Source organism: Saccopteryx leptura, chromosome 6 (genome assembly GCF_036850995.1).
Source record: "Saccopteryx leptura isolate mSacLep1 chromosome 6, mSacLep1_pri_phased_curated, whole genome shotgun sequence".
Lineage (NCBI taxonomy): Eukaryota > Metazoa > Chordata > Mammalia > Chiroptera > Emballonuridae > Saccopteryx > Saccopteryx leptura.
Genome location: NC_089508.1, coordinates 51,627,968 through 51,642,251, shown reverse-complemented (window position 1 = coordinate 51,642,251; position 14,284 = coordinate 51,627,968). Strand labels below are relative to the sequence as shown.

At 46.0% G+C, this 14,284-nt stretch overlaps 1 protein-coding gene across 1 annotated transcript in view; it reads left to right on the top strand.

Annotated features, from left to right (window-relative positions):
* Positions 1 to 14,284, top strand: part of IQCH (IQ motif containing H) — a 249,284-nt gene that overhangs the window by 172,363 nt on the left and 62,637 nt on the right. The window contains exons 15-16 of the mRNA XM_066343622.1: positions 6,618 to 6,738; positions 11,971 to 12,257. Of these exons, the coding sequence (XP_066199719.1) occupies positions 6,618 to 6,738; positions 11,971 to 12,257 (408 nt within the window). The remainder of the gene's footprint in view (positions 1 to 6,617; positions 6,739 to 11,970; positions 12,258 to 14,284) is intronic.

The window sequence follows — 14,284 nt, the reverse complement described above, 5'->3', positions numbered from 1 at the left end:
TCCACTTAGGGATATCAGGAATGCCAACGAGGCAGGACCATCTAGGTCGGTCCCTTGGTTTCTCATTTGAACATCACCAAACATTGTCTGTTGTGGGAGACTGGAGGTGATTAGCCAAGAAGTTATTTTGCTTAACTCACCACTGCAGAGCCCGCAGAAAAGCTTCTAACATAAAATGAATTTCGGTAGGACTGATATTTAGAGCATTCTAATTTGTATTCCTTCTTCCTCCTCTCCCATCTCCCCCCCCACACACACACATATACTCAGAGAGAATTTACTTGAGAAAGTTAACTCTCTGGGGTTTGAAGTAGCTTGAGTCAGTATTAAATTATATAGATATGCTAGCAGGTTCCCCTGAGAAGTCCTGAATTTCCTTCAGTCAAATATCTCTTCCTTCAAATTTACACTTTCTTGATAGAAAAAGAGAGAGAGCTGAGAGGTAAGGTCCATGCTTCCTAGACCCCTGCAAGGTGAGGACTACTGTCGCACTCTGAGGGACACATGTGGGTACCAGACACAGGGTGACAAGGCTGGGCAGAAGTGCGGGTGGGGACGGTTTCTCCCGGATGGGAATGGCACTCGGGTTACCAGCTCCACGAAAGCCAGCAGCTATGTGATCTCCAGAGCCAGTGCTCCCATGACTGACTGAAAATCTGGAAGTCTGACATTTTTTCAAAAAGTAAAGTCTATTTTCTAACATTTGTTTATCTGCAAGGTATACTTTCCACAGCTCCAGAGTCATTAGGTCTCAGTGATCTGCTCCCTGCGGGTGACAGGCTCTAAACACCCACTCGGTGGTCTGTCTCTCTGATATGACCCAGTGAAAAGAAACTTTCTAATCACTGACTTCCAAGTCTGTACAATAGAGAACATGTTCCCCAGATGCTGGACTATAACAGAACTACACACACACACACACACACACACACACACACACACACACTTTGGGAGGGTGAAAAAAGCAAACAAGCAAACAAACTAGCAATGTTTTCCCCCATCTCTATTGTTTTCTGTTTTGAGTCACATGTTAAAAATCAGCCAGATGATCTGACACCAGCCCCTATCCACATTTAGGTGCCTCCACGTCCCATTTGGAAAGCCGGGGACAGCACCGGGCTGGCTGACCTCAGAGAATTACTGGAAGGAATGAATGAGATCATGAATGTGAGCCTGCTGTGACAAGAGAAAATATTTTACAAATACTGTTCGGTGGTTCACATAAATTTAGGGGTCTCTCTGGCATGTCGTGTCTTTGTGTGTGCATATATATCTCTGTGTGTGCTTAAGTTCATTCCGAACAGAATGAACCGAAATAGCTTTAGATCTTCCCTTACCAGCATCCATCCTTAAAGAGGTAGTAATTAGGTTTGTGCTATGTAGAATGATAATCACTGGAGAACAGAAATTGCCGCCAAAACCAAGAACTCACAGCTGACATCAGTGGGCCCTCTGTGGCCACTAAGCCCCCTTGCTCCTGGGAAAGAAGTGCTCTCAGTTTGCCGTGCGGGCACCGCTGCCCTGATGGAGGCCCCTGGACCTGAACCTGGGCTCTGGCCTCGCCCAGCAGTTCACAAGCGGCTGCTGAGTCCCAGCAGACACTGTGCGTTGAGGATTGTTTTAGGAACCGGGGGGGGGGGGGGGGGGGGGGGGGGGGGGGGCAAGGGAGGTGAGATAAATTAAAACTCTTACACAGAATGTCATTTTGCTGCCCTTTCTTGAATACGAGTTGCAGGTCCTGCTGTATACATTGTTTTTGGTAGGGATAGAAGGATAATTCTCTCTTCATTGATATTAAGACCACTCTTAGTAGAATCTTTCTATTTCCTATCACGTACTTTTAAATTAACGAAATAAGTAAAAACAGTTAATATCCTTCCTATTATTTGTCTCCATGTTTTCTTCTTAGAGGAGTGGTCATGGTCCCAAGCTGCCTCTGTGTGTCCCAACATCTTCTGTTGTTGGAACATCACCCCTCCTGTACCTTCGGCAGTGTACTTCTCACGACAGGACACAGTCATCCTCTCGTTCCTGCAGCACGCTTTATCCCAGGAAATGCACCCCTCGCTGTGGCTTTATGCACGGCACAAGCCGAATGGCTGGCTTTGTAAGCAGAGGTGGCGGTGGCAGCCTGGCACAGGGTCCAGATGCCTCACACATGCTGCAGCCTTATGAGTTAATGATTGGCCTTCACCTAGCATATTGCATCTGAGGTGACACTTCATAAATGTCACCTCATTTACCTTCCCAATGCCCACCAGTGGCAGAGAATCCCATAATATCCACCCGGGGAAGAATTAGTGGTTCTTAAGTGGTCATCACCCAGGTTGTGGTTCCTGAGCAGCATGGAGGTTGCCTGCTTTGCATTGTCTCTTGTTCTGTAGTTCAGCTGTTTGGGGCTGGGTCCCTATGTTTACTGCTGCCACAAGGCATCCCACAAGTGTCTAGTGCTCCCTGCGCCACACACTGGGGAGACTGACCTCAACGCTATCAGCCTCACCACTAAAGAGCTGAAGAGCACAGAGAAAGGACACCGGCTGGGGTGGCAGAGAAGGCTTCCTGGAGGAGGCATGACCAGAACTAACTCACAAAGGGTCAGAAGGAGTCAGCCAGGGGAGAAAGAGGAGGAAGGAGGGCAGAGCTTGCTGTGGAGCCAGGGCAGGAGGGACGAAGCTGGGAGCTGGAGAGGAGACGAGTGAGGCTCCATTCGGAATCAGAGGCAAGGCCACAGCCGCCCTTCCCCACGCGTCCTGCTGAGGAGTCGCGGCTTGACCCTCAAGTTGATGGAGATCCAGGCTCAGGATCTAGGTTGCAGGGCTTCCACCTACCCTGAACCGCGTCCTCTCCATCTCCACCTCCCAAATACATCAACACTATTTCCCTTAGTTCAGTAACTTAAAGGCCTGACATTCTGTCATTTTTCCCAATTCTTTTTATTGTGCTAAAGCACACATAGCATAAGATTTCTCATCTTAACCACTTTTAAGTGTACCATTGGGTGGTATTAAACATGTTCAAAGGCTGTGCAACTATCACCTCCATCCATTTCCATAACTCTTTTCATCTTGTAAGACTGAAACTCTACCCCAGGGGTCCCCAAACTATGACCCTGTGGGCCGCATGCAGCCCCCTGAGGCCATTTATCTAGCCCCCACCGCACTTCCGAAAGGGGCACCTCTTTCATTGGTGGTCAGTGAGAGGAGCACATTGACCATCTCATTAGCCAAAAGCAAGCTCATAGTTCCCATTGAAATACTGGTCAGTTTGGCCCTGGCCGGTTGGCTCAGTGGTAGAGCGTCGGCCTGGCGTGCGGAGGTCCTGGGTTCGATTCCCAGCCAGGGCACACAGGAGAAGCACCCATCTGCTTCTCCACCCCTCCCCCTCTCCTTCCTCTCTGTCCCCCCCCCCCCCCCACGCAGCCAAGGCTCCATTGGAGCAGAGATGGCCCGGGTGCTGAGGATGGCTCTGTGGCCTCTGCCTCAGGCGCTAGACTGGCTCTGGTCACAACAGAGCGACCCCCCGGATGGGCAGAGCATCGCCCCCTGGTGGGCGTGCCGGGTGGATCCCGGTAGGGCGCATGCGGGAGTCTGTCTGACTGCCTCCCCATTTCCAGCTTCAGAAAAAAAAAAAAAAAAAAGAAATACTGGTCAGTTTGTTGATTTAAATTTACTTGTTCTTTATTTTAAATATTGTATTTGTTCCTTTTTTTTTTTTTACTTTAAAATAAGATATGTGTAGTGTGCATAGGGATTTGTTCATAGTATTTTTTATAGTCTGGCCCTCCAACGGTCTGAGGGACAGTGAACTGGCCCCCTGTGTAAAATGTTTGGGGACGCCTGCTCTACTCAGTAAACATAAACTCCCCTTTCCCCACGCCCCCAGCCCTGACAACCACCATTTGACTGTCGGGTCTTTATGCTTTTAATATTCCAAGTCCCTATAATTTTTGATATGTGTGTGGATGGATGAATGAATAAATGAATGATTTCTCTTTGATGTCTTGATATGAATGACTACATAAAACCAGTAAGTAGATGGTTCAACATCTTTCAGAAACAGGGCAGAAAGCAAAGCAAAAAGGAAGCCTCTACTGTCCTGGGAGAGGACCTGGCCTGCACGGCTGCCCTGTGTCACTCGGTTTTCCCGAGAAGGGTGGGAATCGCAGCTACGCTTCTTGGCCCCAATCTGGAGCACTTCATGAATCACAGACAGTCGGTCTCTTCAATAGAGAAGAATGATTTTAATGGAAACAAGCATAGAACAATAAGAAAGATGGGTTTGGAGGACAGGGCTCAAAGAAGCAACACACAGGGAGGTGGTTGGAACTGCATGTCTTGTGTGCTTATTTATGACTTATTTGCAGGGCTTTGGGGCGATGAATGTATAGTAAGAGCAGAAAAAACGTGTATAGATTGTGCAAGATACAAAATTTCCCTGTCTCCACCTCCAAAAGCAGAGGCTGGCTGCCTGAGCCGGCTTCCCCCGCCCTTACCAGCCCGTCCTGCACTGTGCGGGGAGTCATCCTGCCCACGTGTGGGTTGGGGCACTTTCCCCGTCTGATATTTTTGTTTTGTATGTCAAACACTTCGTAAGCAAACTAAGAAGATTCTCCTACCAGAATTTTCTGGATGTTTCAGAAATTATTCAGATTATTTGGACCTGCCTAGGTCCAAATGAATTACTCCTCTTTGATGTTTTGTGAATGACCACATAACATCAGTGGGTAGATGGTTCAAGACCTTTCAGAAGCAGGGCAGAAAGCAGAGCAAAAAAGAAGTCTCCACTGTCTTTGGAGAGGGCCTTGCCTGCATGGCTTCCTCCCTTGTCACTCAGTTTTCCCGAGAAGGGTGGAAGTATATATATAAATATACATATGTTCTGTATACTGCCTAGAGCAGTGGTAGTCAACCTAGTCCCTACCACCCACTAGTGGGTGTTCCAGCTTTCATGGTGGGCGGTAGTGGAGCAACCAAAGTATAAATAAAAGGATAGATTTAACTATAGTAAGTTGTTTTATAAAGATTTATTCTGCCAAACTTAGCAAAAATCCGACATAAAGTACTTGGTAAGTAATTATTATTATATGCTTTAACTTGCTGTAACTCTGCTTTATAAATTTTATAAAGTAAAGTTACTTCCCTATTTTATAAATCACCATTACTGTGGAACCGGTGGGCGGTTAGAAAATTTTACTACTAACAGATACAAAAGTGGGCGGTACGTATAAAAAGGTTGACTACCACTGGCCTAGAGTATATGAATGTGTATATTCTCAGATGCTTGTCTTCTAAAGTAGATTTTCAAAGGGCACTGGACCCAGAATGAACCAGGTGTTCCAAGAAGCTGGGAGGAGGGGGAAGGACAATCATTTTCTAATGTCAGGGAACTTGGAAATAAACAGGTTTAAAGATTATTTCTAAAATGCCTTCTAGCCCCACTCGCCAAAGCTGATTCTTTTCCAGTTCCCCAAATTACAGAGCATTCCCTCATAGTTTTAGAGGTTCCCAGCAGCCCAAGGCAAACTTGAGTTCTTCTTGCCAGTGTCCTATATTTTAAATATGAACACTGCACATTAAATGGTTTTGTGTCTATGGCCCTGCCCTACTTCTGGCAGAAATAAAATCTGTAAAGGTGTCTTTCATCTGAAAATTTTTAGATAGTCTAAGATTAACAACAACAAAAAAGTGTCCTGGCAGAGCCAGGCTTTTTATATCAAAAAGCCAAGCTTCCTATCAGAGGTGGGTTAAGGTCGGTTGAGGCCTTGGGCGCAGAAGAAAATATTGGGCCCCTTACATTAGAAAAAAGTGTTAAGTTGGGGTTTTGCAGGGCCCTTCAGAAGTCGGGGCCCAGGGCACCCCACCCCCACCCCCAATAAATATGCCTCTGCTTCCTATTATTCATCAGAGAGTTTTCCACTGTTTTCATTTTGACAGGAGGCTCTGCAGTTTGAGGTTGTTTAATGAAGATATGAGGCCAGTCTCAGGTCTAGTTAAATGAGGCTGTGATCTGTGGGGAATGTTGGGGAACTGAGGCCAGCCCCACTCTTCATCTCACACTTCCAACCTGCCCCCACCTAACCCCCCACAATTAGAGTCAGCCCAAGGTTTAAGGCTTTGACCGCACGGATATGCAGAGGGGTAAGGGCACAGCTTAAAGAGATGGAGGTGCCCGAAAAACACACTCCCTACTCCATAATTTCCCCCAGATTAGCCCTGGTAGGGTCATAGAATGAAAAACATTACGCAAAGGATCTGACTTTACAGAAAGGGAAACGGAAGCCCCGAGTGGGGAGGCACATTGCCCAAGGACACTCAGCCGGTCCGGCCGGCAGCTGTGGGTCTGGAACCGGGCCTGCCCGGAGCTCTGGTCCAGGCCGCCTTTCAGAGACAGCAGGCGCCATGAGCGGCACTACGTGGGGAAGCAAATCACTTTGAAATATGAAAACTGAGGTGGCTGGAAAATAGAGAAACTTTTCAAAATGGCTTTCTGACTCTGGGTAAACAGTAACCACATATTTTTTATTTTGCCTGTTGGAGGCCTGGTTTTTAATCACTCCACAAGCAGTTTTCATTTCTGTAGTAAAATTGCTTGTGGTTCTATTTAATTTGTTTCTGCAGGAGCCGGCTTTGTTGAAGATCTCCGAGGAGCTGGCGGGCATTTTAGCACAGCACGCTCAGCCAGTCAATGAGAAACGCTTCCCCACGTGGAGGAAATTCCTCCGCACATTCCTCAGTCAAGGTAAATAAGACTGCAAAGTTTCTAGGGAGCAGCCATTTCCACAACCTTGAATTCTAGTTTTGGGTCAACTGGGGCCGATTGACACACCTTGCATCTCTTGTGTTGGTTTAGGAAAGTGCTCCTGCAGCAGACTCTTTTTCTCTTTGAAACGTTGCCTAAGTATTTATCTTGCGCTGGGCTTCTTAAGTAAATAGAGCGCACCAAGCGTGGTGCGCCCAGCTCCGGCTTCGGTCCCTGTCCCTGCACCACGACTTCCTGAGATGTGGGCTTTAAATCAAGGGCTGGGATCTGGAGCTCATCCATGACCCTCGGAGGCCCAATTTCGCCATTCACCTATTTCCCAGGGTTGCTGGGAGGATTCAATGAAACACAGATGTGAAAGTTTCTTCCATAGACCCTGACTCCAAATAGGTATTTAATAAATATTAGTTTCATCTTCCGTTTTCTGGGAGGGTAGAAATGGTCTCACCTCCAGTTCTGAAGGTAGAATTTTTAAAGAAGGATCATCTACACAGTCCTGGAACAAAAGCAGCCTCCATTCCTTTCACCCTCCTCCTCCTGACACATCCTCATTTTCTAAGACTTTGGGAGGTGTATGAATGAAGGAATAAATGGAGTGAATGATGTTTTTCCCCAGTGGCAGAGGTCCCCGTGGGAGTGTTTACCCTGGGACACCCATACAGTGCCCCTTACTCTATAACGTTACAGTGCAAGGAAGATATTCTTATATGCTTACCCCACATGAATGATGAGGATAGCATAACAGACTGCAGAAATTGTCCACTCTATTCATCACTCTCAGGTGATAATAATACTATATTAACATCAATACAAAATATCATAATAATATTATATGGCAGAGGTCGGGAACCTTTTTTGGCTGAGAGAGCCATGAACACCACATATTTTAAAATGTAATTCCGTAAGAGCCATACAACGACCCGTGTACATTATGCATTATCCAATAAAAATTTGGTGTTGCCCCGGAGGACAGCTGTGATTGGCTCCAGCCACCTGCAACTATGAATATGAGTGGTAGGAAATGAGTGGATTGTAATACATGAGAATGTTTTATATTTTTAACATTGTTATTTTTTTATTAAAGATTTGTCTGTGAGCCAGATGTAGCCATTAAAAGAGCCACATCTGGCTTGTGAACCATAGGTTCCTGACCCCTGTTATATGGTAACAACAGCAGCAGCAATGGCAAAATAATGCTAATAGGAATTTGGATAACATAGTAAGCACCAACAGTGCTTGCTGTGTGCCAGACATTATTCTAAATGTATGTACTGCTCACAAAAATTAGGGGATATTTCAAAATGAATATAAAGTGATTAAAAAAAAACATTTGATTGAACAGCAGAAAAGTAAATGACAAGTCAAAGAAAGTTGTTCAATTATGCAAATGAGATGCAAAACCAACTTTTATTTCATTGGTGAAAATACACTATACAAAAGACTGAAAGTACTGGAGTATCTACACATTCCCTGATCCTCTAATTTTTGTGAGCAGTGTATATTAATTCATTTGATCCTCTAATAATCCTATGAAGTGGGTACCATAATCACTCTCATCTTATAGAAGGGGAAAACTGTGGTACAGTAGATTAACTAAGTTGCTCCAAATCACTCTGTTGCTGTGTAATAGAGCCAATAAAAGACTACGCTTGTGTTGCTCCAGGAGTTTGGGCCAGAACCAGTGGGTGTATTTATCGAGGAACACATCTTAGCTCAGTGTATGAAGGCATCGAAATGGACAGATCTGTTGGTTGTTGGAATCCACTGGTTGGGCAAGGTGGGGTGGGAAGGCTTAGTGAACACTGTTAATGAGTTATTTAAGCAAGGAGTTGGATGGCCAGCCATCTATCAAGAATGTTGAAAGATCTTCACAGGCAGGGGAGATAATGCTGTATGATGTCTCAATGTTCTCAAATCTAAATTTCTTTGAGTCTACAAATTTCCATATGTGGCTTCTGACAGACAGTAAAACTAAAAGAGCCAACCCCAAGCATAACTGGAAAAAAAAGTAAGGTAGCTACAACAACTCATCAGGAATAAAGGATTCTTTTTAAGTTAGGAGGGGAAGACCATGAAGATTTCCAGGCCCATACAGGACAAGATGTTAGGACCGTTCCAGATCTTCCAAGGTCAGGCTGCAGACCTTTTTTAATCTGTGCATTTTCATGTCAGTTTTGTAGATTAGAACGGGTTTTCCCAGCCATTGTCTCATCTCCCCTGAGCTATATAACCACAAGCTTGGGCTTTGCCACATCCTGTTCATCTCTATCCTCTCTTGAAGGCTTTCCTTCCTTCCTTCCTTCTTTTCTTCTTTCTTTCTTTCTTTCCTCACTCCCTCCTCCTTCCTCCCTTTCTTTCTTTCCTTCCTTCCTCCTTTCTTTCCTCCCTCCCTTCCTTCCTTCCTCTCTTCCTTCTTCTCTTTTTTTCTTTCAGCCATGATGTAAACACAATGCCCATTTATAGGAGACAGAACTAACTTTACTAAAGAACCAATTTTGTAGAGGAAGAAACAGGCTCAAAACTAAGAAGTGACTCAAGCAAAATCACACCAGTACATGGTGAATGGGAACACAGGTCCTACAATTGTAGCACCTCTCAAAAATCCGGTTCTGGCCCTGGCCGGTTGGCTCAATGGTAGAGCGTCGGCCTGGCATGCAGGAGTCCCAGGTTCGATTCCCGGCCAGGGCACACAGGAGAAGTGCCCATCTGCTTCTCCACCCCTCCCCCTCTCCTTCCTCTCTGTCTCTCTCTTCCCCTCCCGCAGCCGAGGCTCCATTGGAGCAAAAATGGCCCGGGCGCTGGGGATGGCTCCTTGGCCTCTGCCCCAGGCGCTAGAGTGGCTCTGGTCACAACAGAGCGACGCCCCGGAGGGGCAGAGCATCACCCCTGGTGGGCGTGCCGGGTGGATCCTGGTTGGGCGCATGCAGGAGTCTGTCTGACTGTCTCTCCCCGTTTCCAGCTTCAGAAAAATACAAAAAAACAAAACAAACAAACGAAAAAAAAACCGGTTCTAGTAAGTCATGTGTTGTATACGTCAGACTTACATAAACGTTTACTGACTGGCTGGGGCCGCTCCTCCAGGGTGTCCGAGCCTAAGGCCACCGTCACCTGCCATCTTTCCACCGCTGCCTGTTTTATTTCATTTCTGCTCTCTCAGGTATGCTTATGGCCACAAAATGTGCTACAAATTTGATTTCTGTATTGTCATAGGATTATAAAAAAGGAATTAATTGCTTTGAAAAGAAAAAACTAACAAGGAAAATATGTGGTCATGATGCTGAGAGGACAATGCAAATAATCTACTTTGAAGTAAAAATCTAAAGTAATCTTGTAAATATAAAGGACAATGTGTTTCCACTGAAGCACTGTCTTTCAAAATACAAGTGACAACTAAAGTCACAAAGTTATCTAACTCAGAGAGACTCGCTAGGTTCTTTTGTGGATTTTGTTGTTGTTGCATTAACCTTGCTGATTCCCCAACAACTAGTATGTGGACACAGCACACATTAGTAGGCCGCATTTGAAGAAAAGCATATCTCAAGCCAACCAAAAATGATAAAAAAAACTTTTCCTTCTAAAAATCAGCTTATTTTAGGGCCAGTTCCAACTACATTTATAGACATTTAAGTAAAGTGCCTTTGTATAAAACAACAGATGGCTGCATTTAAAAACCGATAAAATCTCAGGATTTAACCACATATGCTGCTCAAAGCCTGTGGGCAGAGGTCACCTCCCTGCAGTTTTGTGAAATAACAGACCAAGTTTATCTTAATCCTTTCAGGCTCCTGAGCCCACCATGTCTAGGAGACACTTAGCTGTATGTATGTATGCATGTATGTATTTATTTAGGATAGGGGGAAAGGGGAGAGAGAAACATCAGTTTGCTGTTCCACTTATTTATGCATTCATTGGTTGATTCTTCTGTGTGCCCTGAGTAGGGAAACAGACCAACAATCTTGGCCTGTTGGGATGACACTCTAAACAACTGAGCTATCTGGTCAGGGATTAGCTGTTTTTACTTTTAAATTATGTCATCTAATTTTTTACAAGTAATATTTAATTTTTTTCTATAAAAGGGATATACACAGTAACATTTATGTTATGCCTAAAAAGAGAAAATCAGGGCCATGTGATTTCTGTAAACACCACTGAGCTAGCCCGAAGAATTAGCCATGGCTAATACTATTGCTGTAATTAGGAACAAATTTGCCTTTATGATTTTTGTTGTTCAGAGCAAAAGGTAAAATATGGTAAGTTATAAAGCTCTCATCATCAGCAAGGAGGGAGCACACCTGTTTCTCAAAAATGACAGCATCTCCTGCCTCTCTATTTTTAAAAAGTGATTTACAACTGGCTTTCTATAGGAGGCCTTTGTCATATAATGGTCAGTGTGCTCTTTCTTATACCTGATAAAAGCCCTAGCCTATCAAAACTTCAAAATGCAATGGAGTTGAACAGAAAGAGCACTAGTCATCAAGGTATGAACCGTGAACTGTGGGCAGCTAATTCCCCCTAAGGCAGTGGTCCCCAACCCCCGGGCCGCGGACTGGTACCGGTCCGTGGGCCATTTGGTACCGGTCCACAGAGAAAGAATAAATAACTTACATTATTTCCATTTTATTTATATTTAAGTCTGAATGATCTTTAATTTTTTAAAAATGACCAGATTTCCTCTGTTACATCCATCTAAGACTCACTCTTGATGCTTGTCTCGGTCATGTGATACATTTATCCGTCCCACCCTAATGGCCGGTCCATGAAAATATTTTCTGACATTAAACCGGTCTGTGGCCCAAAAAAGGTTGGGGACCATTGCCCTAAGGGATTTGCCAATAGGCCTTAGGTCAACTATTTATATAACAGATGAGCATAGACTTGATGATCTTTATGGTGCCTCCCCCACTATGATCAGAACAAAACTACCATCAATTGGCTCCTCCTGTTATGCCAAACACTGGGCTGACTACTATAAATACCATTCCTCTAAGACTCACAACAATCTGGCCAGTGATTTTATTATGCCCACTGTACAGATGAAGGAAAGGAAGTTCAGAGAATTGAAGCTACTTGCCCAAAGTCTCTCAAGACATGGTAGATGCAGGTTCTGAGCCCCCAATCCATCTGCCAAAGCTGGGCCTCTCTCCTCCATCTCTAAGTGGGCACAGTCTGTGTGAGTGGATCCTTTCAAGTACGCCATGCTTTTCCCACCAGGAGGCGTGGTCGAAGCATACCCACCTGCAGAAAGTGTCACCAACCTGACAGTGGACATGCTGATAGAGCCCAACGGAGAAATCAGGGTGCTGTCGACGGGGGATCAGTTTCATGCAGACGGCCCCTTCATCTCCTCCGGTACCACTGTGCCTCAGACCTCAGTGGATCCCCAAGTTCTCATGTCTTTGTGCCTCCAGATTGGAAATGCTTGTAAAATGAGAAATATAGTTGGCTACTTTTCAATAGACCTGGTGACCTTCATTGATCCAAGTACCCTGGAACAGCAGGTAAGTCAACTTGATGCAACATGAAATCCTAAAATATGTAGACTCCATACTATCCATAGCCATGCACGGGGCATATAAGGGAGCTTCTAAAACTCATTACTCACCAGATGAACTGACTGTAAATTTAGCACATACACAGGCCATGCCAGTCATGTGAGACTAGTAAATAGAGGACCATGGTCTTCTTGTTTGGGTGCTGTTGGAGTTTCAATGACCACATTTCATGCACTCTACATAGCTCTGTTGGTTGGGCCTTAATTCTCTGCCCGTGTCTTATCATGATGCTATTTTTTTTTTTTTTTTTCATTTTTCTGAAGCTGGAAACAGGGAGAGACAGTCAGACAGACTCCCGCATGCGCCCGACCGGGATCCACCCGGCACGCCCACCATGGGGCGATGCTCTGCCCACCAGGGGGCGATGCTCTGCCCATCCTGGGCGTCGCCATATTGCGACCAGAGCCACTCTAGCGCCTGAGGCAGAGGCCACAGAGCCATCCCCAGCGCCCGGGCCATCTTTGCTCCAATGGAGCCTTGGCTGCGGGAGGGGAAGAGAGAGACAGAGAGGAAAGCGCGGCGGAGGGGTGGAGAAGCAAATGGGCGCTTCTCCTATGTGCCCTGGCCGGGAATCGAACCCGGGTCCTCCCAGGGCCCCATGATGCTATTTTATGCCATCCAGGATCAAAACTGTCTAGAACCTGTTTTTAAATAGAATACCGATCGCTAGAAAGAAGAGTCCTTGTTTCTGTTCCTTTTCTTAGTAGTTGGTTCACCAGCAACTTAAGTTGTCAATTTTTAATTCTAAAAAACATGTGTCAGGAAGTAATTCATAAATATTAAAAGGTTTAAATAATAACAGAATGACTAGCATGTGCTGCTACCCATTTTAAGAGATACAGTGGTAGCCCTGGCCGGTTGGCTCAGCGGTAGAGCGTCGGCCTAGCGTGCGGAGGACCCGGGTTCGATTCCCGGCCAGGGCACATAGGAGAAGCGCCCATTTGCTTCTCCACCCCTCCGCCGCGCTTTCCTCTCTGTCTCTCTCTTCCCCTCCCGCAGCCAAGGCTCCATTGGAGCAAAGATGGCCCGGGCGCTGGGCATGGCTCTGTGGCCTCTGCCTCAGGCGCTAGAGTGGCTCTGGTCGCAATATGGCGACGCCCAGGATGGGCAGAGCATCGCCCCCTGGGGGGCAGAGCACCGCCCCTGGTGGGCGTGCCGGGTGGATCCCGGTCGGGCGCATGCGGGAGTCTGTCTGACTGTCACTCCCTGTTTCCAGCTTCAGAAAAATGAAAAAGAAAAAAAAAAAAACAAAAAACAAGAGATACAGTGGTGCCAGTCCCACTCCAGTCGGTTGTAGCCTTGCCCATCCTCACCGTGTGGCCCGCCCTCCTCCCAGAGGTAGCCGCTGTCTTACATTTGGGACATTGATTCCTTGAGATATCTTTACGTTTTTACTGCACATGGATTACTCATCTATAATATATAGTTTCATCAAATATTTATAGATCAGAACCTCCTATATATTATTCTTTTTTTTTTTTTTTTTGCATTTTTGTGAAGCTGGAAACAGGGAGAGACAGTCAGACAGACTTCCGCATGCGCCCGACCGGGATCCACCCGGCACGCCCACCATAGGGCGACGCTCTGCCCACCAGGGGGCGATGCTCTGCCCCTCCTGGGCATCGCCATGTTGCAACCAGAGCCACTCTAGCGCCCAGGCCATCTTTGTTCCAATGGAGCCTCGGCTGCGGGAGGGGAAGAGAGAGACAGAGAGGAAGGCGCGGTGGAGGGGTGGAGAAGCAAATGGGCGCTTCTCCTGTGTGCCCTGGCCGGGAATCGAACCCGGTTCCTCCGCACGCTAGGCCGACGCTCTACCGCTGAGCCAACCGGCCAGGGCCTTATATATTATTCTACACCATGCTTTTATTTATTCATCTGCAAGATCCTTTGTGTCCACATGTGTGACTCTAGATTATGTTTAAATTCACTACTATTTCACAGGACTTATTTTTCTTTTAGTGTTCAGTTCCTCC